Source organism: Hetaerina americana, unplaced genomic scaffold (genome assembly GCF_022747635.1).
Source record: "Hetaerina americana unplaced genomic scaffold, ioHetAmer1.1.p SCAF_49, whole genome shotgun sequence".
NCBI lineage: Eukaryota > Metazoa > Arthropoda > Insecta > Odonata > Calopterygidae > Hetaerina > Hetaerina americana.
Genome location: NW_027287084.1, coordinates 830,263 through 857,230, shown reverse-complemented (window position 1 = coordinate 857,230; position 26,968 = coordinate 830,263). Strand labels below are relative to the sequence as shown.

General features: G+C 35.6%; 1 protein-coding gene and 1 non-coding gene across 3 annotated transcripts in view; one reads left to right on the top strand and one right to left on the bottom strand.

Moving 5' to 3' along the window:
- THADA (Thyroid adenoma-associated protein homolog) overlaps window positions 1-8,961 on the bottom strand; it is a 45,214-nt gene extending 36,253 nt beyond the window's left edge. Inside the window, exons 1-6 of one of the 2 annotated variants that reach the window (XM_071591557.1) lie at window positions 8,816-8,961; window positions 6,446-6,573; window positions 6,122-6,352; window positions 4,150-4,420; window positions 3,043-3,251; window positions 2,196-2,440 (exon numbers count right to left, since the gene is read on the bottom strand). In XM_071591557.1, coding sequence (XP_071447658.1) covers window positions 2,196-2,440; window positions 3,043-3,251; window positions 4,150-4,420; window positions 6,122-6,352; window positions 6,446-6,573; window positions 8,816-8,929 — 1,198 coding nt within the window. In that variant the 5' untranslated portion in view covers window positions 8,930-8,961. Of the gene's footprint in view, window positions 1-2,195; window positions 2,441-3,042; window positions 3,252-4,149; window positions 4,421-6,121; window positions 6,353-6,445; window positions 6,574-8,815 lie in introns of those variants that run through there. The other variant, XM_071591558.1, reaches the window with a different exon arrangement.
- Window positions 7,331-7,403, top strand: TRNAS-GGA (transfer RNA serine (anticodon GGA)). The gene has a single exon. It is a non-coding gene; the product is annotated as a tRNA-Ser (tRNA).
- Window positions 8,962-26,968: the final 18,007 nt, after the last annotated feature.

The window sequence follows — 26,968 nt, the reverse complement described above, 5'->3', positions numbered from 1 at the left end:
TTTTCCATGAAGGACAGAGATTCTCTTCAAACAAATAACGAAACGCCAAAGCAAGCAGGCATTTAGCAGGCCTGAAGGAATCTAATTTTCGAGATGGGAGCATGACATTGGAGCATGGTTGGACCAAGTGCATTGGTGTGCAGGGAGACTACAATGAAAAATAAAAGTTTCACCGAGGTAAGTTGTTTATTTCTATTCCATTCCGAGAACTTTTCAAATTACCCTCGTATTATTCTACCCCATATCTTCCTCCCTATTCCAAGGTCTTATCTTCTACAATATCATGCTACCTTTCTATGATATCTATCAAATCTCCTACATTATCATGCCATATTTCTATCATGATCTCTTTTTCATGAAAATATCACCTTTCATTTACCCAGCATTTACTACTTTCATTGATAGAATTTTTACTTCATAATTGTTACCAATAAAACCACAAAATGAGCTGACTCATTTGAATAAATTGGTGAAATATGTATAAAATTCCCAAAATATAAATTAATGGAAACCACAAAGAATGAAATTCAATACCATTTTGGCAAATTGCATATCCTCTAAGTCAGTGCACTTGTCTCATTTCTGTTCGTAAAAATGGGGAAATGGTTCCCCAGAACACCGTTTGTTCCCTATATGTTTAATTCAACAGCTTTTTTCTTGATATTAACAGGCAAAGTGCAGAGTGAAATTGAAATGGTAATATGAACTTGCAAATGTTGAGCCTGAGGGTCACCTGCAGCACTCGACACACTTTCCATTACATGGTATAAAAAATAAGCTCAATATTGCTTCCATAATCAACAATATGACAATATTTCATAAACAATTCTATCAGAATAATTAAAATCTGTGTTAAATAAATGCCCCAGGCAACGCAATCAATATATTGCATCCTTTTATTTTTAGATTGCAAGTACACACCTGTAATCAAATCGTTAACATGAACTTCTTGATAAATGGCACAGGTGAACAAACAAAATATAACGGTAATATCATGCAAAATTTAGCCATTCCTCTCAATACAAAATATACAATTATGTACCTAATATGAATAAACTATCAATTCAGGATTAGTTGTGGTTGAATCTTGAAGACAAAAGCATGGAGATCCAAAGTATATCATAGAATATGTCTTTTCCTGAGCAATACAGGTATGCACGTGACATTTCCTGGTCCATAAGATGCACTCTTGATTTTTCAGGTTAGAATTTATGAAAAATACTTGGATCAGACAGAAAATATCACGGTATTTATCTGTTAACACTTAATAAGAACAAAACTGAATTGCTACAGCGAAAAATAAGCCACCACACACATACCGTTTATTCATCATTCAATTCCAGAAATTCATCACCACTGGGTCAAAACGCCCTTCAGCTGGCATGGTTCTGTGTTTAGAAGCATAATTCACCATTTCAAGTTTAAATTCAATACAACCTTGTCGCTTAATATTCCATGAGGTTCTGATAATTTTTCCTTTTTGTATGATGCTTAGTTTCTGTTATATTTTGATATCATCAATATTTGCATTAAAAGCAACCATTTTCTATGACTAATGACACTCTAATACTACTTAAGGTTGAATTTCTGTAGACTCAAGAGTTTACCAGGAGAGATAAAATGTATGCATACCTGTATATTAACAGCGAGTCAACATCCCCCAAGTCCAACACATATCAAGTTTGGCAGCAGCACTACACATAAGATGAAACTACACATGCTACTCTGTATATATTTACAATTTATTTAGGAATTTTTGGGAAGTATTTTCAACAAAATTTTAAAACTCTTTTGCTCAAAAATGACTCAAAACAGTGATATTACCCAATTTTGTAATGCAGGACTCCATTTTTCTATTTCTGATGTGGGAAAAAGTACTTAACAGTACATATTTTTCCAGCTAATTGGGTTGTGTTCATACGTCGCAGTCATACCTGTACCCCCAGCCCATCAAATGTAACTAATTTTAGAGCACATTTCGGAGTTAAAACAATGGATCTATGTGCCAAGAAATACAGTACTTCCTGGAGATTTATGAAATTAATTTTCTTCAATTTTCTATGTTTCTGAAGCTCAGCTCCTTTTCATATACCCTCACAGGTAAGATATTTAATTTCAAAAATGGATTTTATTTACAATTAAAAATTAAAAACAATCGATTGAATGATATTCAAAACATTGTGATGTTCACCAACCTTTGTTGTATATGAAATCACCGATCTGGACTAAATCAGAGAGTATTGTTTTTGCAGAATGCCGCACACAGTCCACATAATGGTCAAGAGCCACCCAAACAAAGTCTATGCACAATGTTAAAATATCTGTACTTGCAAGCATTTCAAGGCAATTATGAGAAGATCTCTTCACTGTAGCAGAATGAAGTAAGTGGACAGCTTGCTGAAGAGCTCTGCTGCAGCCCAAGCAAAGGTTGTTGTCTGTACTGGAAAGAAAAGTATCAGTCCACGACCAGTAAATAAATGGCAGGAGACCACATCCCCAAACATCAATCACCTGCTTTTTCATGAAGATAGATTGAGCAAGATGAGAAGTGCTTGTAACTGAAGGAAGAAACCTTCAGTCGCTTAGGTAACAATACTTTGGATTAGTAACAAGGACAATAATCCTCTACCTAGCATTTTTTTAGTCTCCAACTTTGACCCTGGTACCAGAACAGAAACTTAAGGTACCAGTGTTTACGTGACAGGAAAGTTTCCTCAGCTGAAGGTCACTGAAAGTGACTAGCATTTAGAGAGAAATATAAATTGATACCACTTTTGAGATAGTGGCACAAAGTATTTGAAATGCAAGACTGAAACTAGAATAATTTTTGGTGCTTCCAGTCTCTTTTTAGGTAGTTCTTAAGAGGACTAGTGAAGGAGAAGGCACATAATTCATTCAAGTTTTAATGATCAGTCAAAAATAAAAATAATAGTAATAACTATAGTGCATTTGTGTTTCACTGCATAGGGAACTTTCAATCAATTATTTTGGCACAACCCTTTAACCACAAGGAAAAAAATCACATCACTGTCAACAACCCACCTCTCACTGAGAAAAACAAGCTTCCGTAGTATTACATCCATGAAATACTTTTTCCCATTTTCCTCACATATGCATAAATCTTCAAGTGGAATAATGTTGAGAAGCCCATAGCACACACTCATTTGAGCTAGCTTTGACTTAAAATCAATAGTTTCCAAAAAACTAACATTTTCTTTTGTAGACTTATCACCAGATAGTTTGCTTAGAACCTATGGATAAAAAATTAAGACAATTACTAAGTAACGAACAGTAATATAACACCTTTTGTAATTATTTTTTCATGCACTTATATTAAAAAAGACAGTATTAAAAAACTGGAAATTTTTTCAAAGAATTCAAAATTCTGTCTAGTTAAGTTTGTTTATGAGGCTTTCTTTTAACTTTTCTTAAACTTGAGCATGCAGCTTTGTTTATTTTGCTAATGATGAAATGCCCCGGAAAAATCTAAATAAAACATTGCAAATTAATCCATTAGGAAATGAAAAAGGTCAGTATGTTAAGGGCCTGTTTCTTGAAGCAACATGTCTATTTATATTTAGAAGTAATAACCACATCAGGAGACCATGTAGTAGTATAGTAGTATTTAGGGGAAGCAACCAACGGCAGAGGTCATTTGTGCCATAGGGGATGAATAGGAAAGGATGAAGGGTGGAGAGAAACCCGGCGTCGGCATTAGCCTACTCTTAACGAAAGGCGCCAAGGGGTCCGCAGCTTAACGTCGCATCCGACGGACGGCATACTCACTCAAAGTGCCCTCCACATAGCACCTTAAGTAGGGATCGTGATACCTCTGAAAATATTCAACACCACCGGGATTTGAACCCGCACCCTCTGGATGGGAAGCCAGTACAATAGCCACCTCACCCTCTTGATCCCCTCAGGAAACCATTATGGATAACAAATGGTACAGCCTACATTACTTAGTGGGTGAAATTGAAAGTTTTATACGTATCACATTGCAGACAGTATTATAAAGACTAAGTCAACTTATAGCTTTAAGAAATGGCTCCCAGATTAACAAAAATATTTTAAAACCCTTGGTTAAAATTCACGCAGAATTAACTTATAAAAACATATTCTATGTATAAGAAGAACTTCAAAACTTACCAAAGCATTTCCATTAGCACACACGACTGAGCTTAAAATCACGACCACCAGTCCACAATTTAATTTTGAATCCATAGGGATAAGTTCATGGTTTAAAAGTTGGGTGCATGCTTGTAGCATATCTTTTACAGTTTTTTTTGCATCCAAGTAATTAGTTTCAAAATTTGATTTAATTCTTGAAAGAAATTTTTGAAGAATTATCACAGCAGCTCGTAAAGCAGAATGGGTGGTGGCAATCAAATCATTCTGTTCCATCGGTGAAAGATCATCGCTAAAGTATTAGAAACAATGAGAAAAGGACCTTTTAAATACATCTCACATCACCCTGTTAGCTGCCACAGGGACCAAGTGTTTTTTGGTCACCAGCAGTCCGTGGACCTTGCCAATTGACCAGTTTAAAACACTTTCAGATAAAACATGGATCACTCCACACCTATTCAACAAATAAAAGTGCATTTTTGGCTAAATTTCTGTACCCATTGATGCCCATCCAAAACTGAGTCCCATTGAATAGGTTCATAAAATGAATTTATGCACAATTGAATGTATCATCAAAATGTCAGCAATCCACAAAATGATCCCATTTAACTCAATTATCATGCATTATAAAATTCAATAAAGAATGTTTTAAAATAAATATGTGATATAAAAATAAAATTACTTACTGACATTTATAGTATTTTTCACTGATTAAAAATGGAAATGATACATAAAACCATAGCCTTTAACAAACAGTAATTTGAAATAACAAACTATTTCATTTAAGGAAATAAAAAAAGACTTAAGTTTTAGTTTGCACTCTCAACATTTTACCAGGAGGCCTATCTTCTACAGTTGTAGAGAAAAGACAGGATGGGGATGGTCTGGCAGTGCTAAAAACTATTTCAAATGATTTCAGAAAAACTTAATAAGCATATATTATCATTTAATTGAATTTTATTACCAGACTGTAAGCACAATTTTTGTGTTGTTTCTAATGACTTTTCTCATTAACACAACTGTGTGGGGTGTTTTATTAGACTTACTTTTGAACTCATTTATTCATGTCACTTATAATTCAAAATAAAACAGCAATTTTATTATATAGGGTCAGTAATTTCATACATGTTTTGAGTTCATTTTCTGTTATTGTAGAAGCCCCTGGTGTGTCCACTAAGCCCAATTGATGAAATTATTTTGTGTACATCCATGGCTTAAAATTTCAGGATTTCACTGAATCCTTACAAATAAAACTTTCTTCCATCCTAGAGAAACCCATAGTGGGTTAGGGTTTCCGAACTTGTCAAGTTACTCCAGTCAGGAAACGTTAAACACCTCAAAAATGTTTTCACAAAAAACAAAAATTTCTTTAGCAAAAAAATGTTGAGCATTTGTTTCCTATTCACCAACTGTATTCTTAGAATTTTTCCTTTGTAACTCTATCTTAATGACATCTTTAAAGGCGTAATTTGTGTAATTATACACGTAAAAATACAAATATTATTCATTGACGATAATAATATTGCAACTGTTTACCATCTAGATACATCATATACATGTAGGACTTTGGTTTAGTTACTGGCTTCAATGAAGATGAACAAAATTTACTTTTAATACGACATGAAATGAAAGAACAACTAAGCTAATGAGATATATTCACATTTTTACATTCAGAAGAAAATCTTGCTGTGCTTGAGCCATGAACAGAGAATTAAGCAGCCACAGGGTTCACAAAAATTTTCAATACAATGCTTCAAATGACAGCAACAAAATGTATACAGAGTAAAAGCAAGTGAAATTTGGAAATGGAATTCAAATATTATCCATACCTATGAACTATCTATGATGAATAAATAAATATACACTTCATTTATTCAATGTTATTAATATATTTTCACACACATATGCACATGTCATGCCTAGAAGAAATTTTTAATGATAAGGTATCATTTTATGGCTACGTTTAAATAATAAAATTGATAAAATTTCATACCTCAAGTTTTCTAAAGTATGTCTTAAGCACTTGCAGATGTGGAGCAACACCTCTTCAAGGCGCAATGAAATAGCATCAATTCCAATTGGAAAGTTATCAAAACAGTCAGATACTTTATTTAGACAATGCTTCAAACTGAATGAAGTATCGTGTTCCATTAAATTAATTAAATTTTTACTTAGGTATGATGCAATATCAGACCTATATTGCGGTGGAAATTTCATTAACGACCTGAAACCAGGAAACATATGAATTATTAGCTATACATGCCCAGAAATAATGTTTAAATAGGATAAGATACTCATACAAGTTGAATGTTCTCACCGAGCTGAATAGTGCTTGAGAGGGTTCTTTGATTCCGACGACAAAAACACATGACAATTTATCTGATAGTAGTGTTCAATAACATCAGCTTGATTACTAGAACATGCCTCTTCAATACTCGATGATAGCTGAATCAAGCAAAGGGCCAACATAAGTAAACTAATAAATAGCATATTAAAACAAGATATATGATAATAAATTGAAATGTAAAGATTTTTTTTCATAATGTAACATGAGAAATAAGTTACAATGCTGAAAATGAATAGAATTACTATTTTTACTTCACACTTTAATGTATAAATTTTTTTAGAAGAATTTCTCTTGGACTACCACATCATAAGCATCTGATAGTCTGACACTGAAAGTCACTGTGAAATGCATGCATATTAAATAAATGCTAATATAGTTAATTATCAATTTTCATAGTAAATGAGTTCCATTAAAACAGAAAAAGTTTCCCTGTTTCTCAGGAAGATTCGCAGAATATATACAATTTTCAGATTGAATGTGATCTGCAAGACTTGAATCTACCACAACATTAACCATTATACAAAGTTTAAGAGGACGCCTCGATAGTTTAACTGGCTAAAGCACTTAACTGGATATTGAGGGATCTGGGCTCAAATCCCAGTCAAGGCGAATGATTTTTACACCCTGAAATTGTTGCATTTAATTGCACATTAGAGGATGACTCCATTAAAAGTTACTGTTGCGGCGTCTGCTGCAGTTGCTTTGGAATTTGTCAAGGTAAAAACAGCCTCAGTGTTTAAAAGTTGGCTTTAACCTCGTGAACTGTGGTGCATCGCGCATGACTACGAATGCATGGTATTTCGACACAACATCTTGTTCCTTTAAAAGCCCCAAAATTTCAGAGTTTAAGAGGATGCCTTGATAGCTTAACTGGCTAAAGCACTGGACTGGATTTTGAGGGATCTGGGTTCGAATCCCAGTCAAGGCAAATGATTTTTACACTCTGAAATTGTTGCATATAATACAAAGCGTTTTTATTTGGTAGTCATCTGAAAAAACTCATGAAAGTGGACAAAAATAATATGTTCAACAAATTCATGAGTGAGTCATAACCATAAAAATAAGTTTTATAGAAAATTTAACTCTGTTCTTAAAAATATGTATGCACTTATATACTAAACATTAGCGGCGCTAAACCAATGTAAATTTTCCAATAAACAGCTTAAATACTGACACAAATACTTCCACTAATAGATAGTGTCAACTCAGTGCTCAGCTGTGGCAGCATAATTGTAAATAGATCGGAATCTTATATGGAAATCACATTTAATTGATAAAAAATGAATTTCATTACGGTCAATTTTCATGACAATAGCAAAAAAAAATTACGAGCCTTAACCAAAACTTAATGGTCTCTTAATTTAAAGATTGAGAGGAAGTTTTGGCCAAACAAATTGAACTAAAAGTTATTCTCTAATCTACATATTCTTTATGCAATACACTTGATATCCAATTAGGATCGAAGCAGCAGATATTTCTGCATAAAAATAAACAAAATATGCTAAGGGGAGAGAACAGAAACATTTCATTTTCTCACTCCCTAACTATGTTTTATCAGTGGGAGTCCAGCTGGAAAATACCATGGAAGGGTATGCACATGGGGAGAGACAACATTATTTCTATTTCCAGCTGGAAGTAACCCATCGAAGAAAATTTCCAGCCACTAAATGATAGGGATCATGATGATCAGGAAAAGTGTACACATATTAGTCAAATATCACTAAAATAATTCGACATCATTTTAAACAAAAATGAAAAAAGGTTCTGTACGACCAAACACCAAAACTGAAGTCTAGTAAAAATGTATTCAGAACTTGCATTATTTTAAACCTGTAAAAAATTATATGCAATTAAAACAATCCTTTTACATTCATTTTCATTTTGGGCCGAGGTAATGGTAACTGGCAAAGCTCATCTTCCTTGTATCTATTCTATATCACTAAACCCTTTAGAACTCAAGTTAATTGTATATTTTTAAGAATTTCTCTCGCCGAAAAAAATCGACAACAATGTGTCTGTCATAAAATTGATGAAACGTTCATGGAAAAAGCATATACACCACAACGGTTGAGCCGTAGGTATAAATAAGAAGATATAAACTATATACTAACACAAAGACATGGTAACCGTAATTCTCGCAAAAACGATAAGTAGATCAGTTCAAGAGCTAACAACTTAATTAACCGAACGAATAATTGTCTTAAAAAGGTAAAATATTATAGGATTATATATCTATTCAGTATAGACATTATAACCGGGCGCTAGTATATTTTTTAATTTTCGTAAGAATGTTGGCTTTAAATGAAAATATCATGAAAATATTGAAAAACACAAATTTACCTTTGACATCAGTGACAACTTCCCATTCAAGTCCTCCTGCTCAAGTTTCGAAACAAATGCAAATACTGAATTCCCATCTTCCCCTATTAACCTTTCTTGTTGTATAATATTCATGATGTACAAATAATAGCATGAAACTCAATGATATATTATTGACTTGGACCGCATATTCAGGACATATACCCTGATTTCAGGAAAAACTATATCTTTCAACACATGAGCTACGTTCAAGTGATAAAATTTCTAAAAAATAACTATAATAAACGTTAAAAATGACGGATGAGAAAATTTTAGCAATGCCATGAGTTTCACGTGTTCGTTTCCAACATTTCAAAACTCACCACATAACCAACATAACATTGAGTAACATGAGAACAAAATATTGGGGGAAGCCTAATTCCTAGGATACAGCAAAAGTCGTGGAGCGCGAAACGGTGTTATACGAGCATCTCGTAGTATCGGCTTTTCAAGAATATTTCCACCTCCCATCAGTCGATTGTAAAGTAAACCAAAAGCCTCGATTGCCAATCATACCAAAAGCGATAATTACCATTATAAGTGTATAATAATGTAAAGACAGGTATATTAAGAATCGGCAGTACTAACAAAGCCATTAGGGCCCCATGAATTTGATTTTTTGTACTGCCCACTCTAACGAGTCCTTTCAAACCTGAAAATCAGAACAAATATTAATAGTAACAGAAGCTGACATGATTCCACTATAGAACTTCTGTGCTCTTACAGTAAGTACTTATTTTTCATTTCACGCAAAAGATCTAATTTCAATTGAGGTTGCAATTAATTATAACGATTTCAAACGGTGTCCAGTGCTCTCCTATTACGGAGAATACAAAACTGAAATTGATAATTTCAATAACCTCTGTGATAAATAGATCTCAGTAATTAGGTTTGGGCTATAGAGCCTTCTAAAGAGTGTCGAGGGGAAATGCCCAATGCCTGCCTCTTTAGGAGACTGTGCTTAGATGCTGAAATAATATTCTCAGTGGCCTGCCGTACGTCACTGGTGGTATGCCGGAAATGTCACTGGTGTGATAGTGTACGAGAGGGAATTCATGTTCTTCGTCTTCCCATTTTCCAATGGGAATACAGTGATTGGAAAGACCTGTCCATGTCGAAAAAAATAACTGCAGGTGTCGGTAATATGATTTGTCAATAAGCCCCAGATTGCCGATTTAATTTTCTTTTCATTCTGATGAAATTGCAAAAGAGGAGTTACAATGTTGCCAACAAAGCCAATGTGCATATACCGTTGACAGAGTTTACACAAATTTACTTAAAACGTTTTGAATACTGGATATTGGACGAAGAAAAATATACCATTTTTGAAATACATGAGCGTAATGTTTCAGAGATCTTAGTTACGCAAGCATATTTTCTATTGAATACCATTAGCTGAAATCATTACTTCCCTCGTGACATTGACATGTAGTTTCAGATTTTCGGAGATGCCGCTACCTCCTGCGGAAGAAAGGAAGCGAGGTGGTGATGGCTGCACCTACGCCCATTTCAAATCAAGACTGGGTTTCGTTTTCCACGATGATAAGCGGTTGAGTGAGATCATGACTAGCACTTAGCGGTCAACGCATCGGTACGAAAAAGAGGCTCAAATCCTGGTTTAGGAACTTTTTTTTACTGCTGTGCGCTATGGCAACACATACTATTGTGGATGAGTAAGCAAATTTCCTCTGTAGTGTATTTTTTGGGTGGCAGTATCACGTGAGATTAAATTTGAAGAATAATAATGGCATTTTTGTTTTCTATTTCGTAATCTAACAATATTGATAACGTTCGCGCATTGTAAATATTCGCAATCGGCTTGTAGTACCTTTCACTTTATGATTCACAATACTGAACATAAAAGATTATGCATAAATTTGCGAGTACGTTCCGCCCAAGTAAATACATAGAGGCATAAAAATTGGCAACAGATTTAATGTTTTTCCACTCTCTGGAGAAAGAATGTAACACTGAATTACGTAATGTGCCCGTTGAAAACACAAATATTTAGAGAACCTCATTTAAGATTGGAACCCCAGTTAAAGATTTTGAGAAAAAGTCAAACTCTTTTCCGGAAATCGGAGTCATTGAGGAAGATCAATAGGTTTTTTGTGAGCAGATACATTCGTGGAGGGCACAAGGCCACCATATGCCATTTACTCTCTGCTGATACCAGGATGTGTAAGCAGTCAAGGTCTAAACTACCTTACCGATCGAAGTCATCTTATAAATAGTGATGTGCAGGCTTTTTGTGCTGAGCCATATAAACGGCAGATACGTGTGGCGGATACACATAATGAGATTTCCTTGATTTCACCAATAAATATATACTTTGGTTCAATTCTTCAAGAGGGTTTCTTATGGAAAGTAAAAATGAAGCGACATCCCATGCAAATCACTTCGGACGTCGATTCACTCACTAACATTCAAAATAAATATAAAAACATGGAAAGCGTTAGGAATACTAGGACAAAACATTTACCAGTTCGTAGATGAATTCTTCAAAATACTGTGCCACGCAATCTCAACGGTGTTATTTCTTTAAACTGTAAGTAATTACCGGGAAAATAAACTACACCGTATTTCTAATGATCAATGTTGGATTCGTCTGTCTCGAGAGGTGTGCAAGTGCTTTGTGTTCACAAGAAAAGTTACAACGAAATATTAGAAAATCCACCAGTCCGGTCGATACAAACGAAGTTCAAATACTAAATTTTATTTCAACAGGGTAAAATTATAACAATTATAGGGTTATTTGCACTGGGTGCCCAAACCAGCAGGGATACACGCATTGTAAGATGGAGAGGACACGATTCCATTTGAAGTGACGAATATAGGGACTCCCGGGGGAAAAGGGAGGGGAATGGTTTTAGTGTGATGGAAGATAAGAAGGCATCGTTCGTGATTCCCAGCTTTTCGTTACTGAAGCCACCGACGAAACAGATTCTCCTAACCTTCATCTTAGTCGTGTTCTCCCAACATATACACCGTAAAATACATTTGCAATCAATGTGGTCACAAACATTGGGCTAACTGCGCTACAGTTTAGCGCTGTCAATCTCTTTAAGACCCATCGGCTATTTTCCTGTATATTACTTAGTCGTGCTCAGAGTCAGTCCTTAAATGCCATACAATAGGATTTTTAGAGTGATATAAAGGTATATCAAAACTTTCTATAGGTCAGAAGTGACACGGGTACGCTCTCAGGGGCGCAATAGGAGTGAGTGAGTGAGAGAGAGCGATGTCAGGAGATAAAATCATCTGAGTGCTCTCCATCTGGCAATAAAGCTTTTATCGTCTTGAGTTGTTAGTTACTTACATTGCGCAATATTACTAAAGAAGCCAATCTGGATTAATGGCGAACAGATTCCAAATTTTCTCAAGACCAATCATTGCCCATATTCATTTAACTATGAATCAGATGGCGGTTAATCTTGTCTACTTCTAAAGGAAAGCTGTCCGAAATGTTCTACTTGTAAGGTACACATTTAAGAAATATTGGCAAAAATAGTAAGACATAGTTGCATTATCAGAGTTACCTCACGACGAAGATAGGCTTTCATTTAGATTGCTCAATGACGGAAGCCATGATTGCTGTTCGGTATATTATTTATAATAATATACAATTTAAATATAAGATTGCATGCATACATCGCTGTTAGTCTCACTAATTATTTAATGACGACTTATCATATTCCAGCCATTTTTGTACAGTCAATACGGTACGGCAAAATGACTTGGATTTCGGTACAACACAATTATACAGTTGAAATGTAATGAAATAATTGACTTTGTAATTCCACACACTTTAAGTGTGTGGAATTACAAAGTCAATTATTTCATTACATTTCAATATGTTATGCAAATTCCACAAAGTTACGCCTGAGACAACAAACAATTATACAGGTTAGTAGTTATCCTTATTCCGCGCTGGAGAAAGGTTTTAATTTTCGGTTTAATCATGATTATGAGTTTCTGTTTCGATTCATTCCTGTCCGCACGATATACTTCCGAATTTATTAAAAAATTTCGACACAAGTTTTTCTTCTTCGTCTTTCTAATTTTTCTTTGGTGAGATATGAATTGAGATTAATCGGATCTGGTCAGCCAGATCGGCCATATCAGATAAGTTTTTGAAGCTGCACAATTAACAATTGCGCCCCCGAGTTCGGCGATTGGTAAGATTTCCGAACAATAATTAAAAGTGGTGGTAGCAATGATACTATACTTTGTTCGTCTAGTTCGTCAGAAAATAGGCGCATGAAAAACAATAAAGGATGCTAGGAAAAGTTCTGTGTGTCTTCCTTAAATATGCTACGGTGCAGCTAAACCACGGCAGTCGTATTAAATTCGTTTTTCCGTCAACCTCTAAAGTCTCATTTTTTTTAAATACATCTCAGTGCCTTTCTATAAATTTTCGGCCTCGAAAACTACGTACTTAGAGTAAGAATTTCATAAAAAGGAAGAGCTGCTTCACTGAGGAGTAATTTCAAAACAGTTTAAAATCAAATAAAAAAATATCAATATCACAGTGAATAGTTATCACTAAACATCTGGATTCATTGCGGAATTAGTCTTTGCAGTTAAGGCTGTTGTTTAAAAACACAATGTAACCAATTCAACCCTACAAAACATATCAATTTTCTTTATTGCCCAACCATGCAGGGTTTAACAGTAATAGTAATCAACCCATCATCATTTAATTACATTTTTAAGACAATATTTTAAGAAATTTCATATTCTTCTTAAAGCATCATCTTGCCTAAAAATTCCGTAATAATTAATTACCCTAGTAATATTACATGCAGTATTACTATCTATTTATTGGTGACCTACACCGTCCGTCATGGCGTCTATCCTTCGAGGCTTTGGTTCGACATGTATGGGTAATGAAAGGTAAGGACAGTGCAAGCAAGAATAACATTGTACCACTACATTAGGCATACTAGCGGTCACTCAGTTTTTACGCATTTTCTTTAGCATGCGACGGGCGGAACCAAATCATAGCCATCTCCAGGCCCGTTTTCGCTACTCTGAAAAAGCTTAAATCCCTTCTGAAGGGATGACCCCAGCTGGTATTCAGTCAGCTATCTAAAAGTATACCGCTCCCCTGACCTACTACCAAGAGGTAAAAAAATAAAGCGATAAAAGCAGGATGAATCCTCGAAGTAAAATATCAAATGAAATTATCACAAAATCCACTTAATAAAATTTTTAGTGATTTCGACTGTTCAGTAATGATAGTTTTGGAATCGGTTGTCTTTGAAGATGCCAAATCTCGAAAAGTTGACATTTTTAGTGAAACGCGATTAATTAAAGATCTACGAAATCTAACGAATCCAAAGGCTACAGAAAGAAATTACGGATGTTCAATACGAAGATTCGTGCTTCGAAAAAATATTATACATATGTACATATGAATGTGTCACCTCTGATGACTTCGTTTCCGGATAATTGCTTCAGATAGGCTCGCCGTGTAGTTAAAACCAGTTGGCATTTTTTACGAACCACAAAAATGACAAAATAAAGAGTTTGTTTACTCATGCTGCCTCTTCCATGAATTATGCTTTTATGTTAGTATTCGCGATGATCTTAGTTGGGATATCAATCAACTATGTGTAGGCTATATCCATTCCTCTTACCACACATCACTTTGGCATGGCGAGTGATATGCAGATAGGTACATTACGGTGGGAATAACCATCTGCCATTTCTTCCACCTGACGCTTTTCTCACCAGTCCAATTTCACGCGATTGCGAAGCACGCATTGTCCTCCACGAACGTAATAATCGAGGGCACTCTGCTGTAAGTCCCTCCGGTACTGGAGTCGTGACGCCAACATCCACACTCGATTCCAAAAGTAAAACGCAGTGGCTTGTTTTCATCCGGGAGAGAGAGAGAGAGAGCGAATAGGTAGGTGGCCCCGTTCCTCCGACCTCATCGCCTTAACTCTTCCTTTCTCTTCCTCTTAACTCGTTTTGCCGCTAGCCCATTGTAGCAGACCGCAGCGTGGGAACTTTCTTCTTCCACTCGGGAATAATGAAAACTAACGATGAATGGGGGAGGGACTCATAAGGGCAAGGTTTGACTACAGATAACCCAGTGAGGCTTAACACTCATTACAGACACTTCAAGGCTCGTAAATAAATGCTTAGGAAGACACTGAACTAATGGAGTGGTAAATGCCATCTGCCAGTTTTACAGAGGGGAGTCAAATGTCAATGACGCATGAGATTATTAATAGTGGTGCTATGGCAAGACCTCAATTTTTTTCGATGTGCGATATTATTCCCGGTTTTCGCACAGATATCGTTGAACGAACCAATGGAGAGGGCATTATAAAATGTTTTCAACCCAGGATGAGATCTGTAGTAAACTGCTGTGCCCCTTACTAATTTGCACTTCAATGACATAACTTGGCTTTAAAATAATGAACTTCATTTGGCATGAACACACCCAACGGGAACGTACGTATATAGTAAATTGTTCGCAGGAAGACGGAAAGTAGTCACCTTAATTTTGTTCTTATTATATTAATTAATTGGATATATAACACGGCGCATAGTTTCGCATAATATATTCCTTGGGTAAAACCGGAACTCATCTTCGAATTTATCTTTTACTGGGAATCCTGTATCAAGAAATCACATCAAAAGAACCTATCATTGTGCTGTTGCAGGAAGAACTTTCTTCAGTGGAGAAGAAAGGAAGAATACTATTTGGGAAGCTAAAAAATTTTTTCGGGTTTCTCAATAATCGAAGCGATTCTATTTTGAAAAACGGTCGACAATTTAGAGGAGAGTGAGAGAGTGAGCAAGGAAATGAAGCAAGATAGCGCGGAACTTGGAGTCGAAATTCGTCCAAGCTGGTCGAAGGTTCCGTGGATTCTCAGAACTAAACGCTCGAAAAAAATATGGGAATGATTTATACGGCCTCAAGAGCTACCTTCGTCGGACTGTATAATCATGGGTGGGACATGGGTCATAGATGCTGTCATCAGGATTTATTCTGGGGAAGGGCTATGCTGGATATGCTGCGTGGCGTTAAAAAAACATGAATGGACATTTCTGCAACACAGCATTACATATGATCCCGCAACTAATGTTTAATGAGCTCAGGGGTGAAAGACGAACGCAAATATATATGCCCCACTTAGAGAAAACTCCACATAGGCGAGATTGGCACCCGCGCGTAATGAATGAACAGCGGAGGACGCTTTTCCATATCCACCGAGGTCGGCTGGTTGTTTTGTCGAAATAATTACCGTTCTCCACCAGCCATTTCGATCCAACATATTTCCTGGCGCCGATATCGTCAACTGGTTGTTTCTCGACGGTAATAACAGTAAACGGTACTAAAAATATCTTTCCAGGGGAGAGCTATACCTTTTGCTTATATCCGACACCTATGCGCACAAAAAATAAAGACTGAATGTGAACAATACCACAGTTTCTAACTTCAAACACCAACGGATACTTCCCTTTCCGCACAATCTCCATCGTCTTCCTCCCCCCCCCCTTCACGAACTCGGTCACTTCACCCGCAACTAACACTCACTCCACAGCGGCCAGTGCCTCAGCGATGATGTTCTTCCAGTGGTCAAGTTTGCAACATATTTCTTCCTGTTGATGGTCGCCTTTGACAATCGAAATATCGATATAGGTGTTCTGCCTTCTCTCTTCCTTCCAACACGGGCACAATCAAGTAGTCGTTCCCCACGAAAAACTACCGGAGACAAGATCATTTACGAAAAAAACTTACTTACCATTTTAGATTGTATCGGAAACGAGAGCTTTCAAGAAGGAGCATGTAGCACAATAGTTGGAGGATGTTGAAAATGATGGATTCGAGCTGAAGGAACAAAACCTAGAAGGCTTCGGTGGGGAAGATTCGAGAGAGAAACATTGAGGCGGTATGAAATAGACTTTGGAGTCCTTGCACGTGAAATTAAGGCCAGTTTACGACAAAATTAAGCTAAATATGGTATCCAAACCAAACGTATAATCATCATGATATAAATCGACGCAGGATATGACAAACAAGAATGTTTGCGTAGAATTCTTGTTGGGTTTGAATTAGTGTGAAATTAAATTAAGGTTGCCTCTGAAGGGGCAATATTAACAAGGTACTGAGAGATTACAAGATGGCATAATTTTAAAAATGCCACAAGTATGGTAGAAATATTCAAAAATTAGAGACAGGGAACTGGGTCTGATTAAGAGATAGTTTTCTTAAAAAATGTGACCGGATAAGATATGCTGCAAATTAGTATTACAGCAAACGGGTTTGAAGGACAGACTTAGAGACAACTCTTTTGTATGAGGGCTATTTTACGCATTCCCAGCTACAAGGGCTATTACACAGACAATTACATTTGAATCACTAATAAAACAAGGCGCATATACAAGTGGATAACCGAAGGTTCTTTCTCACCTGTGACATTCTATACACGTAAATAGAGCAACCTGGGTCTCGAAAACGTTCGATTTTTAAGTACCTTAATGGTCAGTCGACATTCTGGATATTACTTTCCAAAAATGCGATAGTGATTTCTTCGGCAAAATTTAGCGAATATAAGAAAGTTTTTCAATAGATTTCATGCGTTTTTATTCTAATTTTGAGAATAATGTACAAAAAAACTTGATCCTACAAAAGCATTTTTTAGAAGGAATGAGAATTATTGCGAGACAGGAACTGTTACAAATTCAGCATTGGGGTGGTAGTCTTGACTTATTTTTCAAGAGTAATGAAGGGGGCGAAATGTTCTCACGCCTTGACCTTGTAAATGTGAAAAGAATTATTTCATAAGATCTTGGGATCCTAACAAAAATTTATCCACTCGGGAATGGAAGTTTTGCATGGGTCTCGTTTTCTCACAAGACAAAATAGGTCGACACCACTTAAATTTTTTTGGTAATTATACCGTTTGCTACTTTAATTTTTTCAGTATCGAATATAAAAAAAAGATAACGCACAATTTTTTTTCTTGCTCTTGTATGGGTGGCTAACTATGCTTCGTGGTTTATTTGTCACACCCATGTCCGCAATTTAGGCTGGCCTCCGGAGTTTAATAATCGCACGAGATATCATAACTCTAAAAAGAAAAGATAAAGGAAAACTAATGAGATCTTCGTCTCCGCACATACGCGAGGTCATTCCAACACACCTACGCATGGACATAATACTGTCTCACGAAGCTAAACTTGATATGGTAGTTAGCACTTCCTTCAGGCATCATGGGCAGAATAATACTTGTGGCGTGGGTCCTGCAAACCTGGGCTATAATAGGCCAGTGTAAGAATAATAATAGTTTTCATTCATCCAGGAGCATGATTAACACGACTATATATGTTTCAATGGATTATAAACATAAAGACAACAGTAATTAATTTAGAATAAATAAGAAATTGACACTTTGAACCTTTAGTTAAAAATATTCATTAATCGAGTACAAAGGCTTTAAAATTGATCATGCTTCAACGTTTTCAAACATATTTCAAGCAGTAAGTTGGTGAATTTTTCACGTTTGAGATTTTTCGTAAATTTTTGGCTGAGGTCGTCTAATTACCTGAACTTTCTTCGTAATATGCACAGAAAACTATATACAGGCGGCTCCCGCAAGGTTATCACATAAAGATATATGGAAACCGATTCTAAATCTCCGAATGATTGAAATTCTGTTGAATATTGAACTTTTGAAAATAATTATTCATTAATATTTGCAATATCTATTTTTTGTTCACTCAGAAAATTTTCCCTTATTTTGAGAGCTTATGTTAAATCCCTGCTAAAATATTCCGTAGAACGTAAGGATCCTAAGGAATTCTACGGAATTTTAAAGATTTCCACGAATAAAAGTTCCTTGCTGCGAAATTATAGGGAAAATACACACAGCTTGTCTCTGAAATTCTGTAGAACTATGTTTTCTACGGAAATATTCCCAGCAGCCCTTGCTCTTTAAGGAAAACACGACCGACAGCCGACACCATCCCAAGAATTTAATAGAAGTGAATTCAACTCATTGACGAACGCCACACTTTTATTTTTTATGTTAATTACAGCACCAAAATAACATGTATTAACACACAGGGTGACAGATTAATTACTTAGCGACCTATACTGGTATTCTATAGCACGGGTGTCCAATGTTGTGTTTCAAATTAAACAAATCTTCCTTCGATATGATGGATCATCTATGGATCATCAATCGAGCATCGAGAGATGCTCCACCATATAGAAAGGAATATCCTGTGGTTAATCACTCCATGACAGGGTATTTAAACGGTGCTGCCTACTGGACTACTGCCCAGCTGAATGGTTAACTAAACCCATAGTACTACGTTCCATCCACTGTCCTCTGGGATTTCATATCCGGAGCTAAATATGAACGAGGTAGTTCTTCCGGAGAAAGGGAGGACAGAAATAATGAATGTTGTGATCATATTTCATGAACATTTAACGTTTCACAAGGAAGCACTTGAGAGTGGTCACCAAGAACTTATATCGAAGACTAATTGAGACGTGGGATCTCTTTGAGTTCTACACGTATCGTGTATCCTGACATCATCAACACCATGTCAATCAAGGAGCATGCCAAAATAAGTATGTGACCATTTCATTAACAAAACTGATACAAACAAATAAATGAGGATGCGAGCATACACAGTTTTATATGATCCTAGCAAATCGTACTTGCGATAATTTTGCAAGAATTAAAGCGCTGATGAAATAATGATAAGGGATAGAAGAGAATCACACGTTTCAGTAAGAAAGTAACCACCCTAAGTACGTACCTATGGCTTGTGAGAGGATTCAATATTACGAAAGTGCCTTTTTTTAGAATGGTATGCTATTATAGTTACTAAAAACAGCATCAATATTTGAAAACAAAATGTAACATGAACATTGAGGAGTGTACCCAAAGGATGCAAAAGACAGATCACTATTGCATTTCCATTTGTTTGCATGGTAATTTTTTGACTCGTCAATGTCCGTTGATAGAACGTAAGCTTTGGAGTAGCGATGGCGTCAGATGCAACGGGTTGTGTGATGCGGCAAGTTGGAAAGATTTTAGTTGTATTTCATTCTGCCGTTAAGTTGTGTTAGGAGTTCTTCAAACTTCTAAAAACCACAGCAAGACTACAAGGACTTTTGCATAAAACTTTATTTTTGTCAATCGATGAATACTAAAGCATAAAATCCTTAAAAGCTCAGTTTTTACTTTGAAGTTATTATAGTTTCATGAACATATTCAATAAACACAGAGGTTATAGTTTGTATATGATATAATTGGCTCCTTGAGAAAAACTTCTTTTTCACTTTTTGCGGATGCAATAAAGATTTATACAGCTTTGAAAAAATAATATAAAAGACAAAAACAGGGGAAGTGGGGAAGGCGAAATCGAGTACTAATAATGATAACTTCACATAAAGGGCCGCTTAAATAAGTTCCATTCTAAAGTCATTAAAAGGAATCTAGAAGGACTTTTAATGCAAGTTTCAGTTGCGGCATCTCCCGCAGTTTCTTGGAATTAGAAAGACTTCTATGAAACTCGCGGACGTTTTGGGGCCAGGAGGTATCTTTCATCAGCCTCACGTGAATAAAAACTTTATAATCTTAACCTTACCTCCAACTGAGTCATTAATGTGGATATATGATCGAACTGAAGAAACCGTTGGATACGGCATTTCACGACTACGACTGATTTCACTCCTGCCATTAACCTTTGGTGGATAATTCGAGCTAGAGACAGAATGGTGTAAAAGCGGACATCAAGAAGACGACAAAAAGTACGTTACATTTTTTTAGGGAACATGATTGAAGCCAGTGATCAAGTATTTCGTTATTAACTAAACCGATTGGTCCACATTATGATGCCAAAAAGAACACAATTAAATCCAATCAGCTTACGAGTTAGAGAAGAATCTTTCTATTGGGAGTCCGGTAAAATATTATTGCATTAGTGTGATTCCATTTAATCTTGCAGAGATTACACAAAGTCAACTAGCATCGATTATTTTGCAAGCAGTAAATGCTAGTGCTCAATTGTTATACACTTGAATTATTTATTGTACACCATTTTTTCGATACATGTTTACTCTTATTGGCAATTTCACCCATATTTATGCTATTTTTCTTAATCTGAGTCAATTTCTGGCAGTATTCTTCCGGGTTGGACCTGGTTTCCAATGACCCATGGCACTGCACACGACTGCATTCCTAAGCCCTAACTAACATAACACAAAATATCCTTGAACCTCATATTTTATATTATAACAACTCAATATTTAGCTCTGCGCACTTTGTACCTCCATTAATGTCATCCAAAATACCAATTCTTTCCTCTTTCCACCTAGTTTTCCCAACATTCTTCCCTCTATCACCGCCTTATTCATCTGATTGCGTCTCGGTATCTCCTGCATCTATCTGGGTTAATAATGAAGCATAATTTATTTTCATTCTCGTATAACATTGTCAACGCGCTTGGGTTGGCATTGTGTTAGGAGAAAGTTGTGTTTTCCTCACCAACTTTCTTGGTAGTTGCCAAGATGATCAATTTTCTAGTCTTAATTTTAATAACGATTCAAACTCAATCGGCAAGGATTGAAGGGAACCCAAGATTAGGAAAAGATATGAAAAGGAAGGTTAAACCGCACTAAGCATATTTTTATACAATATAACACCGAAAAAATACTACTTTGCAAGTTTTTTAAGTATGTGTACGCTTTAACACGTAAAATCAATTTTCTCTGATAGTCCAACGGTACAAAGACGTATCTTTCACCAATATATCAGGGGAAAAGACGACCAGTATTCTTGCATAGGGCTATGAACACACACAAATATTTCCCTAACTTCATACCAACGGCTTTCAATGGCTTTGAAGCGCTAAAATAACACCTGCGTTATTATTTCCTTGAGAGACCTAAGTTTGCCTAAGTGTCGTAAGAAACCACTCTTTATCTCTTCACATTGAGAAATACAGTGGAAATCCGCTGGAATTGTAAAACCGACGCCAATGCTAATTTATGAAGTAAAATGTAGTTAAGGTGTCTTTCTGTATTCACTGAAATATCACATTGAAAGGAAACATATCAGCCATATAACCATGCAACGATAAAATAAAATCTTCATCGGTAAGTTCTCAATTCGGATTCGTACTCATCGGCGCACTTCCCTCATTATTTTCTTATCAAACTGAAAACATTTAAAACTTACAAATAAAATGGTTAGTTATAAACCATATTAACAAATTACCTATCAGATCTTTAAATTGAATAATAATCCATTAAGTCAACGTCCAAACTTTACGCAAGGAGCACATGCATAAATAAAGTAATGTTAAGAGATTGATACAGCAAGTAAGTGGGAATGTTCATGAAGTTAATACCTCCGGTATTTTCTTTGATGGCACTGCGGCCGATTCTTATTGCTATTGCGAGGTTCTAGCTGAATTTTTTCAACGGGGATTAGAAACAGGTTTTCTATGAAATCCCTACACATAGAAATTGACTTGTATTGAGCATTCTGTAATGTATTTCAAGAACTTAATGAAAAAAATTTTTCATTATTCCCAAAAAACAATATATGCCTTATCAGAGCAGAACTTAGTGTGCGGAACCGTTTTAATCGAATGCAAAACATTTGACGATATCCTTACGAGAGTATATTAAAACTAACTAAATCTGAAGCTCCTACTCTTCCGCGTCTTTACTGCCGCGAAATAAACGTGGAGAATACACCTTTTCCACAAAGCATAAATTATATCGAAATACCTAAGCCAAAACATTTTAATGCCCTATTGTTTCGCGATTTTCAATAACCAAAGGCAAGGGGTAAAGAATTTCTCATATTTCGGAAAGTAAAATCGTGGGAAAGTGCCTCTTTATTTCCCTCAGATTCCTTTGCGCGGAGTTTTGCGACTCTAGAGCAAACTTGGCGTTTGATTTTTCGATTTCCGTACGATTAATATTATTCTATAGTGAACTTTCGCAAATGTAATACGGATACTATAACAACTTAATAAAGGGGTCACTCGAATATTTCTCATATCCATCATAAACAAAGTCATTAGCTGGGCCAAATTTTAAACTTGACTTTTGATCCTATGCAACCACTGGACTAGCGAACGACTAGATCTACGGACGGGAGTATCTAGCATAACGTATCCTTTCTTGAAGAGACTTGCTTTAACCTGTGCTAGTTACCTATGAAATCAATGCTCGAATAAATGAATTTTTATTTATTTTACTGCGAATGCTCGAGCAAACGAAGATTCATTGATTGAATTACAATGCATTTAATTTCCCTATCTGTTTCTCAATTGTCTAAATATAGCAATAAGAGTTTTACGTTGATTTTCAAAAGAAGAAACTAGGATTAAAACAAATATCACAAATAAAATTCTCAAGTATAAAGTGGTCGGAGAATGTCAGTTTTTATTTGATTGGAGAGCACACAGGCTTCTCAACAGGACATTGTGGTTAGAATGCGAAAGCTTTAATTGCCAAACTTGAATGCATACGCAGGAAAGCATAAAAAATAAAGCTCATGGCGTGCGACCAGTTTTGAAACAAAAAACATTATGGAAATGAGAAAACGGTGAGACAAAGGGAGATTCCCACCCGCTCCAAAAGAAAGGGGACGTTCATGATTTTTCTTTTGCGCAACGGCATGAGCGCGCTTTTCGAAATCTTGGATCGCCGTGATTTTTTTTGGTCTGGGAATCAAGTTACAACTTATGCGGCCGTGAAATATTCGATTTTAATTTCTTAGCGTTATGTCAAAAGTAACGGATTGTTTTCAATTCTACGGAAGTCTAAGTCAAGTTCTCAGCATTATACTCGCAGGTAAAGTGAAATCGAACGTACTATGAAAAGACGTATAGAATAATATAACAGCGATGAAATGAAATGAAATTTATAACATATATTAGAATAATTTGGAAAGAGTTTATCATTCCTTAGCCTGCTATGAAGTATGAAAAACATTACAATGCCATGGAGATTCACCATGCATATTTTTACAAAAGAATTCTTTTCAAAGAGTGAACAGCGATAGCAAATGCATAGCATGGACATTTTAAATCACATAAACTTATCTAATAATATTTTCATTCTTGGACCTTTATTCCTTTGGCTTTGAGTGCATAGTAATAAGAGATTTTCTCGCAATCAGTCTTCTTTAAATTGGTTGTTAGACTTTTCGATGCCAGTGCCTTCGACACGGGTAATTATACCTTTATATCAAACAATACAGTGCAGAGGCCAGGTGTCTGCTTTAAGTCGAGTTATTTTCACTTTAAAATACTTCTTTGAGACTTGTTAAAAACCCATACAAAACCGGTTGACGGCTGCATTGATTAAATGGCAAAATTCCATACATACGCGGATAACCTACATCGGTTGACTTTTCTGTGATATTTAAAACGCATTTATACTCAATTAAATTTTTACCGCGATACCTAGAAAATAATATACTTTGTCATTAGTATTGAAGTATTTAAGTATAATATATAGTATTAAAGTATAATCTTAGCATTAAAGTATAATATAACTCACTTAAATGAAGTTCTTGTCTTAATAACAGGTATAGTAATAAGTATTTCTGTCGGCAATGGACGTATGTAAAACAGGGTGATATGTTTTCCGATGAAACTAAAAATATCTGACCTGATACGAGTGTCACTAAGACTCTATCCTTTCGGTATGTTCGATCTTAGACCAACAACTTCAGCAGTGGAAGTATTACTAAAGAGTCCTTCTACTACATTAATGCTCATAGTAAAAGATCATGGTAAAGAAAATTAAATAAAATTAAAATATAAATAATGATAGATTGCGTGATTATCTACGTACTTTATACCCTCAAAATGCGAACTGTGAAATAGGATCTCCCAAGGTACAAAATTACAACGTAACCGCGGCCAGTTTGCACCTTATGTTTTTGAAACATCTAAAACGGGATAACCGTGTTCGTGAGAACATTTTTTACGCCTTGGAATCTCTTACCCTCTATGCGTAATATTCGATAGCAGAGCATTGACCTCCAAGATATTACTAATACATTTATCTAGGTTCATTACTTACATGACTCTAGATTGGTGAAATAAATAATTGTTTTCATTGAACTTCATTAGAAAGGAACATAAAAAAACAATATTAAATGTTAGAAAATGTAAATAGTTTTAACATACACTCTCTATAAAAATTATACCTATTTAGGAGTAAATTGGATTGTTTTTGTGTACTTCTCCAAATTATCTACAGGATTACTTGTCTAAATGGTCTTGTCTTAGGATAACGATGTCTTATTCTTTCTTAAATATGATAATTTGTAACTTTAAAAAAAACTTTTAAAATTAGAAAGAAAAAAACTTTCTTTTTAAAACTGGTTAGTAGTGCTACTAATTATTCTTCCCCGCCAAAATTCAGTTAATTTTTCTTTCGGCTGAATATTTTAAAGTCAGGGACAAGAGCTGGAATTGCCTCTTTTCCCGACATTCTGTCGGTAATTAACTAGAATAACGTAGCTTATGCCTCACCTAAATTCCTATGGAACATTTTACTTAATGACACCATAATTCTACTTTCTCATATAATTTAGGTGTATACAAATTGCAAAGGTGATTAAAGTAAATTATTAGGAACAATTTAACTGAGATGAACGCATATGTCGGGTTTTCATTGGCAATTATTTTCATAAAAGGACCCTAAATGAGTAGAAACAATTTTCATTGATTTTGTAAAAAATCGATAAATATGGATTACAAGGATGAAAAATTCAACTGTATTGTTGCTATCCTACTAGGAGGAACCTGAAGAGGTAGATGCACCCTATACTTTCAATGAGAATTTTGGTAACCGCAAAATGCATTAATACATTAAAACCCTTCTGAATAAAAGTCATTTTACCCACGGTGATGTGGTCTAAATCCACTCAAACATTGTGTCGCATCTTGGTGTCTTTACATTGTATTGAAAAAAACTACTCCGAAAATAATGGTACAAAAGCAAAAGTAATTTCCATTAAAATACGAGAAATTATTCTGCCATTATTAAATACAGCTATTCATGTCCCGCGCCCTAAACGCTCCAACGTTGGACGTGGCCCAACTAACCATTATTCTTACCCACATCAACACTTCAGTCTCTGGTAGTTCCTCCCCCGACCCACACGAGATAAACCTACGTAGCCAGTCAATCCCTTAGTTATAATTATTTAATTGCCTACGAGGAATGAAGATTTTATATTAATAGGGAAGGACGTCACCTACTGCTGACCGCCAGTGATTTCTCCAATGTCTCTAACCTTCTCTACGCCCATACCAGTATACAAGGGCTATTTATATCAATTGTTTAAAAAGAGAGTACCTACCAGATAGATTTTTTATAGATATGATGGTAGGAATGTATCAACTTGCAATGACGAGCCGAAAAGTGTATCGATTTATATGGGCATAAGGTTTCCGAGAAATATTATGAAATAGCGTTGAATACACGTATTTATTCTTCTAAGTTCACCTAGATACGGGAAAGACCTTGACGCCAAGCGGCTTGGCCTGAAAAACACTCGAGCCAGTTGGGGTGCTGAAAGATGCGGAACTGAAATTCCTTCCACTCAGAAGGTGAAAGTGGATTTGAAAACGGAGACGTGGAAATGGAATGAGCAAAAAAATCATTTCCTACGCTTCTCTGGGAATGATAAATTGCCTCCTCTACGGATACTCTGGCGGCCCATTTAAACAGCATGCTTACGAGGATCCGAAGTTGCCATTGGCACAGCACGAGCACTCACTGCAATCGAAAGAAACAAATATTTTTTTCTCAGCTATTTCGGAATTTTGAAGACCGATATCGATGTAACGGCTGACCGAACCAGCACAAAGTGAAAGGAAAGCTATATTGTTGACTGACTCGATACGTCCGCAAATTACGCCGGGAAACCAAACAGAGTTGAACAAGTATATGGAAGAAAAAAGATAATAAAAATTAACTACGGAATAGAAATTTCTATGAAAATATGACGCAACTAAAAAGAAATGACTGTGTCTGGAATTTGGCCGAGTCGAATAAGTAATATAATTATAGAGTATTTAAACAGACAGAGCTGAAAAAAACACTTTCATACAAAG